Below are 19,908 nucleotides of genomic sequence, written 5' to 3' on the forward strand. Positions count from 1 at the left end.
CCTGGCTGAGGACCTGTTGCCCTGAATGTACAACATGCAGAAAAGGTCAACTTCTCTGCTGCAGATTCCTAGCGCTACACTTCTCTATCTCTGCCACTGCCTCCCACCCCACAATGTACAGGACTCAGGACAAGGCCTGTGCCAGTGACACTGCCCCAACCAGCAGGATGATGTCTTCTAATGTCCTTCCAGCCATGATCTCTCTCAGACGGTGTCTCAATACAGCACTAACGCCCAGCACCTCCTCCGGTCTGTTTCAGGAGCGCCCGCTCATGCCCCACACCACACCAAGTTTGGTCCTTCTCTGTGGCTGTTTTGCCTTGGTAAGCAGAAATCTTGAATGACTCTGCCCAGCTTAATTATTTAAGGCTAATTAATAAAAGTGACTAAACTGCTACAGAGAAAATGACAACTCATGAATATAGCTCACACTGGATTTCCTAATTAAGCTGTGATCAAATTGGCTTTTCCTTAACTGCCTGGGACAGTAATGTATTCCAGTCTCCTAACTGAAAGCAAAACAGCTCCTGTGGGCTCAGATTTCACACCTGCCACTGACAGCCGTGCCCAGTAAATAGTCACTTTATGTGCTATGGAAGTGGGCCAGCCTGGCTTATCAACAACTTAGAGTCCTCCAGATCTAACCTGTGATTCCAGCAGCTAGTTAACTATTAATGCTTCAGGCTTTGGGGAAACATTGAGAAGTGGGCTCTATGTCTGGAACAATGGCAGGGGTTAGACAGGACTCTAAGAAGACTTGCCTCCTCCTATTCTACAAAAAGAGAAGCTGATACTGCCCTGATTCAACAGCAGAGCTCCAACCTGGTCTCCCTGGGGGCATAAGGTACCTACGACTAGCAACCCTTGACAAATCAGAGCTGATGGAGGTAAAAATACCAGGTGTGCCGGTTCAGGCACACGGCTGTTTCCACCTGGTCTCTCATTGTCAGGGGCCTGAAAATGCCTCCAATCTCTCGTTGGCCTACAAATGTGGAAACATTGCCTCAGATCCTAGCAAAAACAGACTCTCAAGGACAGATCTTCTGGAAGTGAAGACTTCCCTCGTGGCAGAAGCAAGTGGATAACTCCATCCTCTACTGTGGAGCCCAGGTCAGGTGGGCAGCACAGGGCCCCCGTGAGCCAAGAGTGGTGCCCACAGAGTCCACTGAGTGTGTGGCAATCCACATGGTCGTCTTATAGAGCTTCTTGTCATTTGCAGATGTTTCTCTCAAGACACCTGCCATCTGACCCAAATCTCAGCACAAGGTCATGAAAACAAGGACCACTTCCTTCTTTGGGAGGCGTCCACATAAATAGAAATAGGCTCGTGGAATGTGGCACAGACGGGATGGGAATGTGACCAAGGAGTGAGATGATGAGCTTCTTATGATCAGAAAAGCCCCAACCACAGCCATGCAGAAGCTTTCCTAGTTTATGCCCAAACCGGCAGACGGGGATACCTGTCACTCGTTTCAGCCCGTGCCAGCCCAAATGCTCCTCCTGCTCATCAGCAGTCTCACCTTGTGCCTGGCTGGCTCCCTCTCTTGAAATGTTCCTCAGAGGTAAGCCCGGCTCCGCCTTTCTAGTGGCTGAACACCAGACCCAGAGTTGGCCATGAACCTGCCAGACTCTTGGTGTGGCGGACTGAGAAGAATCAGGGCCAATGACCAAGTCAAACAAGCACATGCGCATGGCTAGGCAGTTTTTACACACACTGGGAATACACAGTCCAGGCGACAGACAGCAGGAGACGGCTCCTTGAAGTTGGTACTTCCTGAAGCAGGTACTGACCTGGTGGCTCCCCCTGGAGCCACTGCCCGGGCCTGAGAGGTCACCAGCAGCCTCCTCAGGATTTCTACACGTGTGGCTCTCCACTTCTCGGGGGGCAGGACGTGGAGGGCCAGGACCGTGAAATAGTGGGGCCCGTCCACTTCAAAGGCACTCTCCACCCACTTCTCCTTGGGCTGCTCTAGGAAGGCCTGGAGGTTCTTCTCCTCTCGGGAAGTTGCTCGTGTTCTAGAACAAAAGGTGCCTGATGAAACCGGGGTAGAAGCCGGGGTCTAGCAGCAAGAGGGGAGAGGTTTTGCCTAATTTCTCATCTTAAGTGTCTTGGACGCTTGGATCACAGGACACTCCCGCCCGCCCTCAACCACCCCTCCCGTCTCCTCTCCAAGTGCTACCACTTCCCTTCCAAGCCCTACTCCGTGACGTCTTCCTTGGCCCCCTCCCTCCCTGCGGCTCAGCTTCGACACAATTCCAAACAAATACTGGCTCCTGGGTACCCTGCGTTGTGTTGGGCACATTCATAAACACTCTACGATCAAGGCGTCCCCATGACTCTGGAAGGTGACAGCTCGTACCTTTTCACCATGGTATCTGAAGCCCAGAGAAGTGTGATTTGCCCAAAGTCACCAAGTCAGTAAGTGATGGAGTCAGTGTGAATTCAGAACCTCTGACTTTGAGCCCACCGCCTGCATCTCCCTGACCCCGCGTTGTCTCATAATAGCTAAGCTGTTCACACTACACTTGCTTCGGTTCCTTTCCCTGGCTATTTTGTTGGTTTTCCTGTATATGTGTCTTCTCTCCTGCATTAGAACAGCTTCTTCCAGGCAAGCACTGCTTCTTGTTTTTGCTCTTGCCTAAACTGCAATGACAATGACAACCATAAACTTTAACACCAGACACTGTTCTAAGGGCTCCGTGTGGATTATCTCGTTTAGTCCTCACAATAACCCTACGAGACAGGTACTGGCACTACCTCAATCTTACAGAAGAGGAAACTACAATACAGACAAAGTAAATATTCTGCCCAAAGTCACACACTGGGGCATGAAAGTGGGCTTTGAACCCAGGCGGTCTGGCTCGAGCCAATCCAGCATTGATGCCCTATCTTCCCTCCAGGAAGAAGCCTCGACAAGCGGTCCCGGGTCAGCACTGAGAGCTCTGGAGTCCTTCTTGATCACATGTTTCTGGCTGCGCTCTGTCCCTATAACCTGGATGGTGCTCTCAGGCCAAGAGTGCCTGACGCCCTATCCGAATTCTATAGGGGAAAAAAATAAACAAAACACAGCACGAATAACCACGAGAATCAAAGTTACTAGGTCTACAGATGGCACTGCCAGACACTGAACTGTGTGAAAACAAGAGAGGACAGTGCAAGGACATTCTGTTTCCTTCTGCTCCCTGAAGAATGGCATAAATAAAATGCAACAGATGAACATACTCGACTTGACTTTCCAGAACTGGGGATCAGAGGCTTTCTGCCACCACGAGACCTGCTCAGCTGTGCTCTGGCTCATGGTATGATATACTTGCCTTCACACACGAATGGCCCACCAAAGACAGCCGGCCCCCCTCACCCTGCTCCCCATGACTGAGCTCACACCAATGTGAAATGCCGAAACAGTCTGTGGATGGGAAACAGGGACTCTCCATGAAGCTTCCAGATCAGCCTCTAACTCACCAAGATTACCGTGACTCTGCCAACTCTCTCTCCTACTAGGAAATTTGAGCAGGAGTTAAAATGTCTGGCATTTAAGAAACAGTGACACCTGAAAACACTGGCTCTGTTCTGCTAAGCAAATCACTCTGCCGCTGTGGGTCTGCTTTTCTCCCTGGAGAAGAGAGCAGTCTACTCTACCTCACAGCTGCCAAGAGACATGTCTCTGCAAAAGCCCACAAACACATAATTAAGCGTTGCTCAGGCCTGAAGCAGTTTGGATAGTGGGAATGTCTGTGTTGTCAGCGATGCAGGTGTTTCTTGACAGTCTAAATAGTTTAGCAGGTGATGTAATGCACTGATGGAGACCCGCCCGTGCATCTTTTTAACAATGAAGCCTGCGTCTGGAGGTGAGCCTTTTAACTGGTAAAGAAGTGGGAGGGTAACAGAAAATAACACTGCTGAAGAGAGAAGACCAGAATGGACAGGAGACGGGCTGTCCTGCTGCCTAGACTGAATTGCAGCTGCCTCGAGTGGACTGTACACAGACAGCCTTTCCACAGCCTGGCCATTCTCTGCCCAACGAAGTTTTAAGACTCTTGCTAGGGACCTAAAAGTATGAAACCATTTAAATCAAATCTAAGAGCTAAAGTATATTAACTTTCTTAATCTGCTTTTAAAAATCTCGGTTGAAATGAAAGAATAATATTCTCTACCCCTCTAAGTGATTCTTTAAAATTATACCTTTAGGTATCAACCTAACTATTCCATAATGTACTCAGGGAAAAAAAATACAACTCTATTTCTTCCTGGCTGCCTTCCTTCTCAGTTGACTTTCCTGGGTATTCCTTAGTACCCCCTTTCCCCTTAAACTTGCCAGAAGCATTACTGGAGAGAAAATAAGGATAGCAAGTCCGGTTTCCATTTCTGAAATGGGTCCTTGGTTCTGCTGCATCCCCAAGATGTGAAACTCTCACCTGTAACATCCAGTGTGTCCTTGACAGTGTGTGCGTCTCTGACCCATGGCCACCCTCAACTCAAGAAAAGAGAGTCTTGCAAGTAGAAGTAGAGGCTACAGAGAATTAGAAGCTGCAATGGTCTGGCTTCTCCCAGTTCTCATCCCCTCTGGGCTGAAGGTCAGTCCAAGATGCAGCCCTTGGCTGCCCACAGTGGGAGATGGGACAGTTTGGGAAAGGAAGTCACCTAAAAGCCGCAGATGAACATTCCTACTTCAGTAAAGGCTGTCTGAGGTCAGGCATCTGCTCTGGGATGAACTAGGGTGGATATGGACAAGTGGGAGATCCTGGGTCAGCCAGATGCTGCCCGGGGTGGAGGTACTGACGTGTTCAGGACGTAAAGCACAGTGTGGATGATGTACGGGATCAGGTGGATGTTGCTCTCCCGGCCACCCCCGCCGGTGTCCGCGCTGAATGACTGCTCCATGGCGAAGCGCAGGAAGAGCAGTTTGATGTCATGGATGTTCAGCTGGTATGTGGGCTCCCGCTGGCCCGTACATTCCTGGAGGTAAGTGTTGTGCCTGAGGAGAAGTGGAGCAAACGCTGACACAGAAGCAAGTTCCCTGGTGACAACCGGCTGGGAAGGCAGAAGCCGCTGGGCACCCCCTTCCCCCGACGGCTGCAAAGGTTACACAAATGGATAGAGGAATGAAAGGGAGAGTCGAGGACGAGGACTGGGGCTAGAAGAAAGACAAGAGCAGAGGACATTTTCATATCTGCTGTGACTGAATGTGATGTTCTCCAAGCTTGCATGAGAACCCACCAGTTTTGGGGGCCCATTTCTTGATAGATCAATGTCATAGGACATATCATGGCCACACCTAGAAGTACATTTTAGAAGAAAACAAATTTGTCCATTCTGACTGATAAGGAAATCTATTCTTAAGAATCATGTCCGCAACCTCTAAAGAAGTTTTTTCTATGTCAATGTATGTTACCATCTATTATGCCTCTTATTAACTGTGTGACCACAAGTTACCCAATCTCTGTGCCTCAATTTCTTCATCTGTATTTACAATAATAACACATGGTAAGCATTTCAATATGTTGCCTGTTATTACTTTCATCATTATTACTGCCAGCTCCCTGTTTAATGGTAAGTACCTTTTCACCCCTGAGCTTTAAACACAGGACTCAGGATGGGGTGTCACTCCACAAGGCATCAGTGAGAGGCGAGGACCTCGCAGAAGCTTGAGACACTCTACTCTACTTTGGATTTTAGGACGGGGAAGGCTGGAAAGGAGCGTGATACTCCCCATGCCACTAAACTATTTATTTTTATTATTTAAACCTCAGAGGCACACAACACAGTGAAGAAGTGAACTCTGGAAAATTCTGGCCTGGAGGATCAAGTCTGGCATTGCGTGTTTTATGTCCTTAATCAACAAAGGAGGAGAGGCAGTGAAAAACTAGAAATTCTACATGGCACACCAGACACTGAGGGTGCTGGTTTCTCTCAGTAGAGTTCCCCTCTGTTTCAGACAGACCCTGTCAGTAAGCAAAGAGACATGGGTTCCCAGTGAAGGTGACAGGAAATGGTGTTACCATGGGCTGGGCTGAGAGCTTATCTCCCCTATCTCCTGGGAGTCCCCTCTTCCCTACTGTGCAAAATGCTCAACACTCACCTTGCCAAGCAAGTGGCAAAAGCTGACTCGGGGACGTGTGGTCCCCAGACTGGAAGGAGCCCATTGCACTTAGTGTTGGCGTTCTGAAGGGCGGCACTTTCCCACTCTTCTCGGCCTCGAGCCAACCTGGATTGGGGGGAGAGCAGGGAGGAATGACTGCTGGAATTAATCTGGCAACCAGGTGCCTAGGCGAGTGGAAGTAGAGAAAGGTTTGCTAACACTAAAGAAGTAAGTCAGCCCATGCTCCTGACTCTACAGAGAACTGGCCATCTGTAAGTCCGATGCAGTAAACGCCGGCTTCCCTGCTTCAGGCAAGTGTGATTGCCTTCGCCAGCCTTAGGCCAAAAGCCATGCGTAACATGGCAAAAATAGCTCTTGGGGGTCTATCTGGTTTAGGGTGGAATACTCCGCTCCCCCGAGACTAAAGAACAGCACTAAAACCTCGGGGTGGGTGGTCCCACCCCCTCAAAGCCCAAGCCGTTCCTCCTAAGTAACAAAGGTCTAGAACTGAGGCACCTGTGAGCGAGGGGCCCGCCCATGGAGCAGGGCCTACCTGACGGCAGCCAGGTGGCAATCGTAGTGCACGATGTTGAAGTGAGACACGCTGCTGTAGCCCTGCTGTTTCCGGGGCTTATTTTCCATCTCCTCCAAGGCTACCCGCTTGGTGAAAGTATAAATGCCCAAGACCTTCGTGGGCTACAAAGACAATATAAAAAGGACGGGTGAGAAACTCCAAGGCAGGCCTTGGAAGGAGGTGAGGCAGAGCAGAGGGGACTCGAATGTCAACCCTCCTAGGAGGTGATAATCCAGGAGAGGTGGCGATGGTCAGCACCCCAAACTCTTTGTTAAGCACTTGGCTGGGCAAAGCCCTGGTAAAACGAGGAGTGTGGGGGGCAGCAACCAAAATAAAGCAGATGCTGTGCAGATGGAAAGGCAAAAATGTGAGCCTAAATCGTCTTTTCTTTTTGCTTCCTTTTTCTGAACATGAAGAATAAAGTGTGCCTTCTGGATAAGACACTTGCTTTTCAAAACTTGTCAGGCAGCTCCAAGAGCCTGTGTTACAGCAGGACTTAAGAGGCTTGTGGCCCATGATTGCCCTTCAACAGCCTGGGTGCTAAGTAGTAAATTCAAGCTGGAGAGAAAGAAGACCTGTTTTAGGCCTTTAGGGGAGCAAACAGGTCACTTGCTGCTCTGCTGTCAGGTATAAATCTAGTTAGGGGGAGCCTGGTCTCCCCAGGTGTTCTGAATGGAAGCAGCACAGTGTGTTTTTAAAAGCCCCAGGTCTAGAGTCAGAGGCGCCTGGGCTAGAACTCTGGCTATACCCATGACCTTTGTCCTCTCATCCATAAATTGGGGCTTTTTACAAATTTAAAGATAAAACCGCACAGTTGACGTAAAGCTCTGGGCATAGGTTCCAGCACAGAAAGAATCCAATGAGTGGTTGTTGATGGTGATGAAGACAACTCATGTTTGGATCAGTTTGCCTTCTTGCCTATAAAGAGGACCATGGCCAAGACACAAGCCTTGCCTCTGGCCAATCTAAGAACAAAAGGCTCAGGAGAGGGACACCACCAGAGCAAGGGACGTGGATGTGCCATCGGGCCGGGCGGGCCCAGAGATGTACCTGGAACTTGTACCCCTCCCGGCAGATGCAGCACGTGAGGCCCGGCTCTTCGATCAGCTCTTCCATCTGCTTCAGGAGCGCCGTCTTCGTCACGACCTGGCCCTTTTCATTTGTCTGTCAGGGGAACCCCAGATGGCATGTCAGAGGGGCTTTCTCCCCACCCTGCCACTCTAGCTTGGGGATACTCAGGGAAAGGGCTGACCCACCACATACACCAAAGGACTGCTGCATCGAAAGGGAGCCTCTTTAGTTGGCTTCTAATGAGGGTAAAGACCTAGATTCTCCCTCTAGCCTCTTCCTACAAGAACCACTGAAGCAGAGGAAACCATCCAGCTGGAACCCTGGCAAGTCGCCACTTGCCACCAAAAAAGCCCCCTTTCTTTGTGCCAGCAATACCAAGTCTCGGCTGCCAAGGGCTCTTGCATTATGATTCATTTACTGTTCCCATGGGAGTTTTAAAACTGCTGACACTCAGGTTTACTGGTTTGGAGGGGACTCTCACAGGACAACTGCTTCCTCTCAGGCAGGACAGTGAAAAGAGCTAAGCCCTTTGTGTGAACAGACCCAGGTTTAAAATCCCATCAACCATGTATTAGTTATGTGCCTTGGCCTATTCACCTCTCATCCTCAATTAGTTCAACTGAAAATAGGTATAAAATCAACCTCAAAGAACCACACGAGGCACGAGGGCTTAAATAAAATCTTACCAGTAAGGTACCTAAGTATAGTGCTTGGCATAGAGTAAAGCCTCATAAACAATGGTTATCATCACCATTTTGACTGTTTCTGTGAACCTGTTAAGTCCCTTAACCTATGAGTCTCACCTACACAGCAAGACAATAATAGTCACTCTTCTGAGGGTTGTTGGGAAGATTAAAGGTAAGCTTACTTAGCACACTTAGTTTCCTCCTCTTCCTCTGTTCTGTCCTGAAGCACAAATGATTATGCCACGTCCATCTCCTCAACAGTGTGGGCAAGAATGTGGGGACTAGGGGAGTGGCTTTACCGTCATGCCCAGGGTGCCCAGAGCTTTCTGCCTCATCGCCATGGCCATGCGCTTCTTCTCGGCCCGGGTCTCCCTGCGGGCTGCATCAATCTTCCTGTTTACGTCGGGGTGCTCCCGCAGTGCCTCTAGCAGGTTCTCTGCCAGGGTGCCAATGCCCTCATCGCTGGACACCTGCTCTAGTTTATGTAGATTTGTGATGGAGTCAGTTCCAATGAGAACCTGTCGAGAAGGGACCAGAGAGATGCATGCCTCCAATATATAGATAAGCATTCTTCCTAGAAGCTAAAATGCTCAGTTTCAAACAGATCCTTTGAATCTACACTTTAAGAGCATCGGACAAATGGAAGAAGGTTAAGCTCTGCCCCTGACCTTTGACCAGTATCTCTATCTATAAAATGGGGGTAATGCCGGGGTTGCTGTGATGATTTAAATTAAATAACATACGTAAAGCATCCAGGCACAGTGAAAGGGGCTCAGATAGGATTCCCCAGAGAAACAGCACCTGATGAGGCCTGAGTGGTGAATGCAGTGACTGCACTGAGCAGAGCAGGCCTTTGAGGTACGCAGGGACCATGCTAAGGCCTTCATCTGGGGTTCTGGGTTCCCCAGACTCAGGAGCACGGGCAAGTTCTGCACCTAGGGACACTAGAGGTATTACCCTAAGCAAGACTGGGGATAAGAAAATACTTAACAAATATATTAACAAGAAACCCCCACGCCTGAGAAAGTTGGCAATTACTGTACTATAGCACTATGCTCTGAACAGGGATGGGAGAACATCAGAACACTGAAGGCAGGCATAGTTTGAAAAAGCTCTCCAATGAGCTCACTGAAAAATAGCATCATATCATTGAAATCCACACTATACTCATCACAAGTGAATTGGACGGTTGCTACATATTTGACAATAAATTGAAAACAACAAAGCGAACTTGTAATGTGAAAGCTCAGCATTCAACTCAGATCACTCACTAGCTCATAAATCTGTTCTCATAGCTTCAAATTTGTGCCTCAGCAAAATTATAGGGTAGCTCATGTCTCAGGCTCCTAAACGCTAAACCCATAGTTCAACTGCCTATTGAACTATTCCGCCGGTACTCCACACTCAACACTCCGGGGCTTTACATGTGTGAAGCACATGTGTGAAACAGTGTTTCAGGTGCTGGGGAGACAAAAATTGTGCCCCCCTGAAGCTAACATTCTAGTTAGGAGGACAGACCACACATGGACAGTCTTATAAAACCAACTCTCCTCCACCTTAATCAAACCTCCTAGGTTCTCCCACCTCATTCAATAGCACCACCTTTCATCCTGTGACCCAATCCAGAAACTCAGTAGAGTTCTTAATTCATCCAGCTTCTTCACTTCCCATGTGCAATCAATCTCCAAATCCATTTATTCTACCTTTCCAGATCTCTGTTGAATCCATTCACTGTCCACCTCACCAATTAGTCTCCTCAGTCTAGCATAGCACAGGCACCCAATAAGAGTTAAATAATTACGTGTTGAAAAAAAAAACTGAGCGGTCACAAGTGTGAATGCTGAATATCTGACTACACAAAGCCTTATTCTAAAGAAAGTAATTCAACTTAGTAACTAAGAATAATCTGGATATCAGCTGACCTATTCCAAGCTCACTCGTTGCCAATGGCCAAATCACAGCTCAGTCCCTTGATTTATCCACATTCAAAACAGAAATATTATAAAAATCGGGGAAATAATATAAGACTCTTACATAGAAAAAGTTATCCCCCCAAAGATGTACTAATTAGGACCATCTCCACTGAACTGACCAAAAGTTTAGACAACAGAGACTTAGATGAGACAGAGAGAGGAATCTTTTTTTAACCAAATCACCATGTTTCTGAAATGAATTATCAGAACAGATTACCAAATGAGAATATGAAAGTATATTCAAGGTAGAACGCTAAACAGAAAAAAATTTAGCCCTAAGAACTCTCAAAACTCAACATTAAGAAAACAAAAGATATGAAGACACAGTTCACTGAAGATACACAGATGAGGCACATAAAGAGATGTATATGCAGCATCATCAGCCACTGGGGAACTACAAATTAAAACCACAATAAGGTATCACTATACATCTATCAGAATGGCTAAAATAGAAAACAGTGACACCATCAAATGCTGCCAAAGATGCAGAGAAAAAGGAGATCACTCAAGCATTGCTGGTGAGAATGAAATACAGTGCAGTCACTCTAGAAAACGGTTTGTCACTTTCTCATAAAACTAAATATACAACTAACATATTTGCAACTAGCAACTATACTTCTGGGCATCTATCCCAGAGAAATGAAAACTTATATTCACATAAAACCTATACATGAATGTTCGCAGCAGCTTTATTTGAAAAAGCCCTGCACCAGAAACAACCTAGATGTCTTTTAATGGGTGGATGGCTAAACAGGTCATGGTACTGCCACACCATGGACGCCACTCAACGAAAAGGAATTAACTACTGATACACACAACAACAATTTTCTGGATGAATCTCCAGAAAATTATGCTGACTAAAAAAAGCCCATCCTCAAAAGGCCACAGGCTGTATGATTCCATTTATATAACATTCCTGAAATGTCAAAATTACAGAAATGGAGAAAAGGTCAGTCGGTGGTTGCCAGGAGTCAGCGGCGTGGGGGTGGGGGAAGGTGAATGTGGCTGTAACAGTGCTACAGGAGGGCCCCTTGTGGTGATGAAGCCGTCCCGAAACTTGACTGCACCAATGTCAACACCCTGGTTGTGACATCAAACTATAGTTCGACGAGATGTTGCCACTGAGAGAAACTGGGTAATGGGAACATATACTGTATCACAACTGCACGTGAATCTATAGTTATCTCAAAATAAAAACGTTAATTAATGAAAAACCCCTGCCTGGTCACCTGTCCAGGCCAGTTAGGATTTGTGAGAGTAACAGCTACCTCGGCCCCAGGGGGAGATATCAGGAATGAGCAGCAGAGTGGAATGGGCAGGCCTCTCTGTGCATGAAGTTTTCAGCTTCCTGGGACACTGTAGAAAACGGTGGTGGTATTACAAATGCCCCAGTGACTTCGGCCAGAAAGCAAAACTATCTTACACTCAAGCCAGCCACACCCTCGCAGTTTACCTGATGCTCAGCTGACCTGTGAAATAATGAAGCCCCAAATAAGAATGAGCTGAATGCGGAAATCCCAAATAGAACTTAATCCTCTCCACAGAGCGATGAGCCAGGTGGCCTCTGAGAGTCTCTTCCACTCACTGGAGTCTTACGTATTAGGGCAGGTCACGTCTCAAGGCTAATCAAGGCGGTTATCTTCACTCAGTCATGGGAAGTGAGATGACGGTGTATGGTTCCTTCACACTACATGTCCTATTTCCAGAAAAAGGTCCACATGCAGGCTGGCAACTCACCTGGGTGGCAGGGTGCTGGATGGCCAACCCCCGAAGCAGCCTCAGGATAAATGGCAGAGCTGGGCGAGACAAAAACTTTTTCCAGACGTCAGCATCCAAACTGCAAAGCAAATAAAGGCTTGTTAGCAGGCCAAAGAAGCAAAAGCTACCTAAAAACCAGCTGCTGATTCTGGCTTGTTTAAACAGCCCTCCAAGAATGCCACAAAGAATCACCAAGGACTACCCAGCTCAGCTGAGAAGCCAGGTAGAAATGAGTACTCTAAATAAACCCCAAAAGGCTGCCATCCTTTTCCCAGAGCCCCAAAGGACTCTGCAGTGGCTAAGTGGTCACCTTGGTAGTTTCCAGAAGGAAGACCCAAAGGAGGGCAAAGGGGAATGATGAAGCTTTATGTCAAGATGATGGAGGTGAAAGGAACTGGGAAAGGAGGAAAGAACACAGTCACTCTGGCAGAGCTGCTTCTTACTTCTTGGCAGTGGGGATGTGCTTTTTCATGTAGTCAAGTGCATTCTGGGTAATTCCCTTCTGCAGAATCAGATCCTTTAGCTGGTGCCCATTGCTGTTGTTCTTGATGCCAGCTGCTATTTTACAGAAGCAGTCCAGGAAGACTTTATCATCTCCACTGTGATCTTCGTCATACCTAGGAGAAAAGACTGCAGAGTCTGAGAATGAGGAAGGAATACCACAAGCCGAACAATCTTCGACAGTATAGAGTCAAGTCTAAACTCCTTAGCGTGACATGAAGAATCTGCAGATCTGGTTCCTGACACTCTCCCTCTTACCTGCTCCATCCCCAAACTCCCAACAGTCCCTTGTGTTTTCCAGCTTTTTACTCTTGACTCCCTCCATTCTGTCGCACCCCCTTCTCAACTCACAACCACTCTGCCTCCTCTGCCAACTTAACACAATATATTTTAATATATTTTCATTGGATCCCCAATTAGACTGAGCCCATTAAAGGCCAGAAAGAAATTCGGGTGATTCGTCCTCAGTCTCACAAAAGTAGTTCGCGGTTTTTGTGGGGACTCTCCCTCGGCTGTGTGAAATCCAAACAACATACTTGTCAAAGCTGCAGTACGGTTTGAAGCGCTCCACCAAGATCTGCATCTTCTCCAACTCTCCAAAGGACAGGTACGGGATGATGCGCAGCAGGCCCTGGAGCACGCTCGGGTTGGAGCGCACAAAGGTGCTGTTGATCTGGTCCAAGAGCATCACGAGCTGATCTTTGTCTCCCGTCAGGAGGAGGTTGCCCTGCAACAGGAAAAAGGATGGGGCCACTCATGGGGTCAAGATTCTGGCTGCGGTGCCCCCAGCAGAGCCATCAGAAGAAGCCCTAAAAGAACTGTGTCACAGCACTTCTTGGAGAATAAATGAGTTCCACTTGATAAATTTGTTTCTAAATTTCTGTCATGGCTATTAATAATCTTTAGCTAAAACATTGGCACTAGTAAGGATGCAGGAAGGCAATGGTACAGGGGAGAGACACTGAACTGGGAGTTGGAGACCTGGGTTCTAGCCCTCCAACTATCTAACAACTACATAGTAACCAACTGAGTAACACTGAACAGCTCACTTCATTTCTCTGGGCTTAGTTTCCTCAAGTGTGAAATGAGGGGTTGGACTATGGTCCCTGTCCATCAACTGGAACATGCCAGAATTCCATTAATGAGCAGCTTCTGAGTGAAAGGCTATCCTTAGCAGCTTTGTTTCCTCTGAATCCACAGATTTTAGGCTCCAGTGCAATGATGTCTCCATTAATTAGTTGAGCCTTGCCATTCCTGAGCTGAGCAGGGTCAATCGTTCTCAGGTGATACAGCTAGACATAAACAAGCCCACTGCTGGCGGTGAGACGTGCAGGCTCCCAACGTCTCCAGATGGACAGACTGCGCTCCACTCACCTTGTCCTCACTCAGGGGCTCAGCATTGGACTCATCTAGAATGATCTCCATGATGCTAAGCACCTGCTCAGCCACAGCTGCACCGCCACTGTCCTTGCTTTCCTGCTCAGCGACCAGGGCCTAGAGGAGGAAACGCAGTTACTCCAGGGATAACGACATAACCACTCATGGCAGATGGGATCTGCTCCTCGAAGATGTCCTTCATGGCCACACTTCCCAGATGCACGTGCGTGCGTGCAAGCATGCGTGTTCGTGTTCTGAGAGAGATAAGCATGTGGGCTTTTGAGGACAGTGAGAATATGATGGTCCAGATTTCTTTCCGGTTGCCCTGAGGCAAGCAGCACTACTCTTCCACTGGTGTGTGGTCTGGACTATTTTAAGAACTTCCTCTAGCCTCTGCTCTGAATTCAGGAAAAGGACAAGAAAGCTCTTGGGTGTCATGGCAGCAGCACGGGGCTGAGCCAGCAGAAGGAAAGGGGACAGCCTGAATGAGCTAAGCCTTCGTGCCAGTCAGAGACAGATAAAGGGCCTGAAGAGGCCACAAATCCATTTCATTAGAGTCCAGAATTAAGCTGTCTTTCCTCCCACTCAGGACTTCTAAGACTCATTCTTTATATTTTGCAGCCCGTGCTCTTTACCAAGTTTAGGGTCCCCAGCATGACGTTCAGAGTGTTCATTTCCAGCTTGACCAGTTGCTGCCGGTTGACTTTCACCTTCACACAGTAACTGAACAATTTCAGCAGCACCTGACAAGAAAAGCCAGTCAAAATCCAAGAGACCATTGGAGAGAGAATAATGATGTGGGGACAAGCAGGAAAGAACTGAGAGGGGTCACACACAATCAGCAGGCACTCTCCCTGAAATGCAGAGGACAGTGGAGAGAAGTGATCCTTAAGGGGATATGGTACGGTGGCTGAAATCTCATACCAGGCCGGCATTTGAAATATCGATGTTCTCCAGAGGTTGCCCTCATGGACTGAGTAGATCTCTACCATCTCTAAGACTATACCAGGGACACCAATTGCTAATGGAACAGGTGATGCTCTGCTGTCTTGGGGGAAATTCTAGCACTAACTCAGACTCTGAACAGTCAACAGAGAGATTCCAACACCCATGGCCTGTGGGAGCTCAGAACCACATATGTTGTTTAAAACATGGGCACAGTAATACATGTTCTCCCATCCCGTGGAGGTGAAACTCATACTATAATATTTGCAGTGCCTTTGGAATCTTCTATTCCTTACTAATAAGATAGGTAGATGAATAACCAAAATCCTACACGAAATGAAAAGGTTACTTACAAAATCCATTTAAAAAGCAATATTAATAATAGTAGACACAAGTACAGTGTTTTAGGGAAAGACAATTAGACACTGGTTCCACAGGTGACTAAAGAAACACAGAAGAAGGCTGCCAACACACTGGCTTTTTGTGGGGGAGGGGGCCGGGAAGAGGGTAGTGGGGGAAAGAAACCTAGATGAGAGGCCTCAGGGAGCCACCAGGTCCTTCATGGGCTTGCACTGGTCTGTGGTACCATGCTGCCCTCTAGGGTTAAATGGCACAATGGCCACACCTTCTTTCCATTAGGGGCCTCTCCCAAAGCAGAAGGCTAGTCCCTAGTCCCACCTTGCTGCCTCCAACTTACTGTTAAAAGGTGGCGGCCCTGCTTGAAATCTTTGATCCCTGCCAGTCTGTTAAGCATGCATTCCAAGCCCCCACACTGGGCCATCACACCAGCCATCTTATACACTTCTTCTTCATCTTCTTCTTCATCTGGGGAGAAGGGAAGTCAAACAGAAATAGAGGAAAAGATGAATATGGGAATAAAACCGAGAGCCCTCTTTCAGGCTGATAGCTACTTCCATTGTCCATTATCTCCAACAAAGAAAGACACAGCCAATAAAAGGGGTCGATATTGGATATTAAACTGCACGATCTCACTCCTCATAGGAGCTTTCTAAAAGATTCAAGTCACTTAAAATTATTTACTCAAATATGTGAAAAGATAAGCACCACAACCACCAGTGGAGGTAAAAAACTAAGCTAAAAATAAATCTGAACTCAAGTTTGTTGCTAATTACATTATATTCTCTGGTTCTCAGCCCCAGAGGTGTCTGAATCAGGCTATAGAAACCTGTACTTTTCCTGTTGGAGAAGTAATCTCCCCTCCATTTTGATCAGAGGTATAAGAGAGTATTTGTGCAGAATACCCTCAAGTCCCAGGACATGAAACATTCATTGGTCCCAAAGCTCAAATCTCACATGCAGCAGAATCTGTGAAAAGGGCTATCCATACCTGTGGTGGAGTCCAGGGACTCGATAAACTCTTCAGTGGCATCGCCCAGCAGCCCCCGCATTCGATAAACAATCCTCATGGGCTCTCCCTGAGAAGGGCAGTTGGAGAAAGGTACTCGTAAATAAGCCCAGAAAATGTAAAGGACTCAACGCCTGATCTTGCTTAATGCCTCAACAATGTGGACAACTTCTGTTCTCTGCAATATCCAAACTACAACATCCAGAATCCAAATGCACTGCATTTCACTTAGAAGCTAATTTATTTACTGTCTACTATAGGCCAGGAATTGTGTGAAGCATTTTATAGACCCTATCTCATTTAGTTTTCTATGAAAACTCTACATAATAACAACTATTATTTATTGTTTTACTCTATGCTAAATCCTATGCTAATTAAGCACTTTATACTATCCTACTGTACGAGATTAGGCAGTTGTCCAAAGTTATCCAGTCACAAGCCCAGATCTAATTCCACGCCTATGCCTCCTTCAGGAATAGAAACTCTCTCTAACCAATAAGGATCACTACTCAAAGAATCAGGATGAGGGAGGGCAATAGGATCAAAGAGCTCTGATTCAAGTCTCAGGAACTAAAAGTGAGAAAAAAGAATACAACAATCTCTGCCCGTGGAGATCCTAAGGTCTTCATATAACCATACAGCAAAGAAGTCTTTTGTAAATTAGAAAGATTACAGCTTCTATAAATTGGAGGATCGTGAGAGTTCGCTCAACACTGGATACTGAATTAGGCACTCTAGCATTTACATTATTCTTGTTCCAAGATGAGAAACAGGGCCTTGAAGTCGCTCTATATAAAAATAAGTGGGAGAGAAGATACCACACTAAATTCAAGCTGCCTGCCTCTAAGCCCGTGCTCAGCATCAGGAGAGAAAACCCTGGAGGAGAGAAACTGTCAGAAAGGCCAGTTTCAGAAGGGTTTCCAGCTATGGAAGCTCAATGGGAACTAAGAGAGAACAGCCATAGACCATGGACAGAAAGAGACTTAGAAAACAGAACAAGCTCCAGTCAACAGCTAAAGAGATGGGCTGTTTATGAGGGAAATGGGGGACAAAATGAAAAGGGAAGTTGATGAAGGCCCAGATACAAAGCTGCCACAAACTTTGCCAGCGGAACTCCTTTGTGGATTAAGCATACTAATGCAAGGGTCGACTAATCCTCAACTTCTGCGTTGCCTCATGGTTCAAAAGGGGAGATACCATGTGTATTCTTTGGGTCCCAAACCATCATTTACAAAGGCACTCATAGAAACTTGGTCTTAATTTTTTACGTGCATCACAGATTAAATCTGTCATTCTGTTTTGATGCTAAAATGTCAATGACAAGATGCATTGGATGGGGCAGTCTTCTGCAGTTCCTGCCAAAAGCACTGATCCACCCAGCTGGCAGCCATCCAACAGCAAACAGTATCCAGGAGTCCCAGCACAATGGGAGAGAAGCAAAAATACGTAACAAATTCAAGGCCAAAATGTACCAATGGTACACTACTAATTTGGTTTTTTAAACTCTATAGAAATATTTGGAACTAAATATGGAAATGTTCACTGTGTCTCACTGGTATACTGGTTTGCTGTAATTATTTATTTGATTCACTTTCTAAAGATTCCCCCAACAGAGGCAAGAGATAAGAAGGAATGGGGAAAGGAAAGAACAGAAAAGAAATTAAGAAAAGAGAAGAGAGGTGGAAAGTGGACTATCTAAGACAGACCTTCATGAGTGGACAGAGAGCACTGAGATGGCCAAAGGGAGAAAAGGACCGCCACCAGCATGCTGAACTTCCTTCAGCTCCCTCTCCCCTCCTCAGGAGTAACTGCCTGTTTGAGTCTCGACTCTCCAACTAGTAAAACAGAAACGATGCTACTTGACACGGCCACTGGAATAATGTTCTGATAAGTGAGCGGGCCTCAAAAGCTGAGGATTAATCTCAGTCACAATGCACCCATATATAAAGGGTATAAGACAGCAAGCGTTCCCCGTCGCGGTGCTTCCTCAGACTCTGCCCAGCCTGACTGCACATAACCAGACAACGCTCATCCTCTCCTGAAGCTCTTCTACCTTCACAGGTCAGATGCCTTAAAGGGAGGACAAGATGACTGGTTCTCTCCACACAATCACAAACAGGGGAAGTGCAGCTCCCTAAGTGCTGCTACAGGCTGGGTAAGTGATGACTGACAACAGCTCCTCCTGGTACAAGTCTGCATATGTCAGAAAAGTAAACCCACACCTCCAAGCAAGAAAGCAAGCACATACCTCATTTGTGGTACACCAGACTTTCTTGTAAACCTCGGCCACAGGAAGGTCCAAACTAATGATTTTATTGTTCACAAGAAGCTGAACAGAAAAGTAGATGAGGCTGTTATTACAAGTAATTGTAAGGCAAGTAAATTTCAAGATCAAAGGACACTTTATGGCAGAGGTTCATAATTCATAATTTTTATGTGTCATAGACCAATCAACTCTCCCTCTCTAAAAAAAAAAAAATGCATATATGTGCACAGCACACAGAATTTTGCACACAATTTCAGGGGTTACAAACACCCTTAACCCAAACCATGGACTGCAGGCTGAAATCCCCTGCTTGGGACTTTCTCCGGGCCTGAGTTCATTTCAGGCTCAGCACCAAAAAAAGCAGTTTTCTCTATTTCACCCAGCATGCTTTTGTACTATTACATGGTAACACCAAACCCCAGAGGTTGTCTACCAGAAGGTATCAGATACAGGGCAGAAACCTGCACAGAGGCTAAAGTATTTAGGGAGCTTAATTAATTGGAATCACTGGGAAGCCTCTCCCAGAGCAACAATAAAAGTCTATTCCATGACACGCAACAGCCATTAAACACTTTGCTTACTGCATGCCAGGCATGGGGCAGAGTTCTTTACACGTAATTAACTTTTATGCCAGGTAGGTGGGAATCATCAGCCCCCATTTATAAATGAGGAAGCTGGAAAAAGCTACCTGCCCAAGGTTAATCATCTACTAAGAGGAGAAACTTAAATTTGATCCCAGCCCATGTTCATAACCATGGCAGATGCTTATTACCTCCATCCCACTGTCATCCTCCAGGAGAGCCACCAAGTCACAATCCTGGCAAATCTTGTTCTTTATATCCCTCATAAGTGGCCCAATGCCTGGCTCATTGCTGCTATATGGGTTCCCAGGCATCCTGCCCTGTAAGAAGTCTTCCTGTTGGGGGTCCTTCTCCAGGGTCACAAAGAACTCAGTGACTTCATTCTCCTCCTGAAGGACAGAAAGAAGAATGCATGAGAAAGGATGGCACAAAGATATGTATAGGGGGTTGGCAGAGGCCTTTCAGGTTTATACACGCCACCTTGTTCCATGGACACACTGAGGGAAGCACACCAGACTCACCCAGCCCCTTACACGTTTAAAGATATAAAGGAAAGGAAGCTTGAACGTGATTCGAAAATCCAAATGTAATTCAAATAGCCTTAAATATCAAGCATCTTCTCTGAAACCCAAAGGTGGATTAGGAGAGAAAACCTAACAAAAGAAGCAGATGAGAAGTGACATATGAAAGCTGTATTTACTAAAATGAGGGGAGAGGGGGCATCCCTCCT

The 19,908-nt window shown here is 46.7% G+C and overlaps 1 protein-coding gene across 1 annotated transcript in view; it reads right to left on the reverse strand.

The window, feature by feature from the left end:
• Positions 1-19,908, reverse strand: part of UBR4 (ubiquitin protein ligase E3 component n-recognin 4) — a 128,464-nt gene that overhangs the window by 6,731 nt on the left and 101,825 nt on the right. Inside the window, exons 89-103 of the mRNA XM_011379756.2 lie at positions 19,370-19,567; positions 18,580-18,660; positions 16,314-16,401; positions 15,663-15,790; positions 14,656-14,763; positions 14,018-14,137; positions 13,180-13,370; positions 12,586-12,759; positions 12,122-12,221; positions 8,711-8,929; positions 7,705-7,818; positions 6,634-6,776; positions 6,081-6,206; positions 4,782-4,976; positions 1,792-2,016 (exon numbers count right to left, since the gene is read on the reverse strand). Coding sequence (XP_011378058.1) covers positions 1,792-2,016; positions 4,782-4,976; positions 6,081-6,206; positions 6,634-6,776; positions 7,705-7,818; positions 8,711-8,929; positions 12,122-12,221; positions 12,586-12,759; positions 13,180-13,370; positions 14,018-14,137; positions 14,656-14,763; positions 15,663-15,790; positions 16,314-16,401; positions 18,580-18,660; positions 19,370-19,567 — 2,210 coding nt within the window. The remainder of the gene's footprint in view (positions 1-1,791; positions 2,017-4,781; positions 4,977-6,080; positions 6,207-6,633; positions 6,777-7,704; positions 7,819-8,710; positions 8,930-12,121; positions 12,222-12,585; positions 12,760-13,179; positions 13,371-14,017; positions 14,138-14,655; positions 14,764-15,662; positions 15,791-16,313; positions 16,402-18,579; positions 18,661-19,369; positions 19,568-19,908) is intronic.

The sequence above is a fragment of the Pteropus vampyrus genome, unplaced genomic scaffold (assembly GCF_000151845.1).
Source record: "Pteropus vampyrus isolate Shadow unplaced genomic scaffold, Pvam_2.0 Scaffold374, whole genome shotgun sequence".
Classification (NCBI taxonomy): domain Eukaryota; kingdom Metazoa; phylum Chordata; class Mammalia; order Chiroptera; family Pteropodidae; genus Pteropus; species Pteropus vampyrus.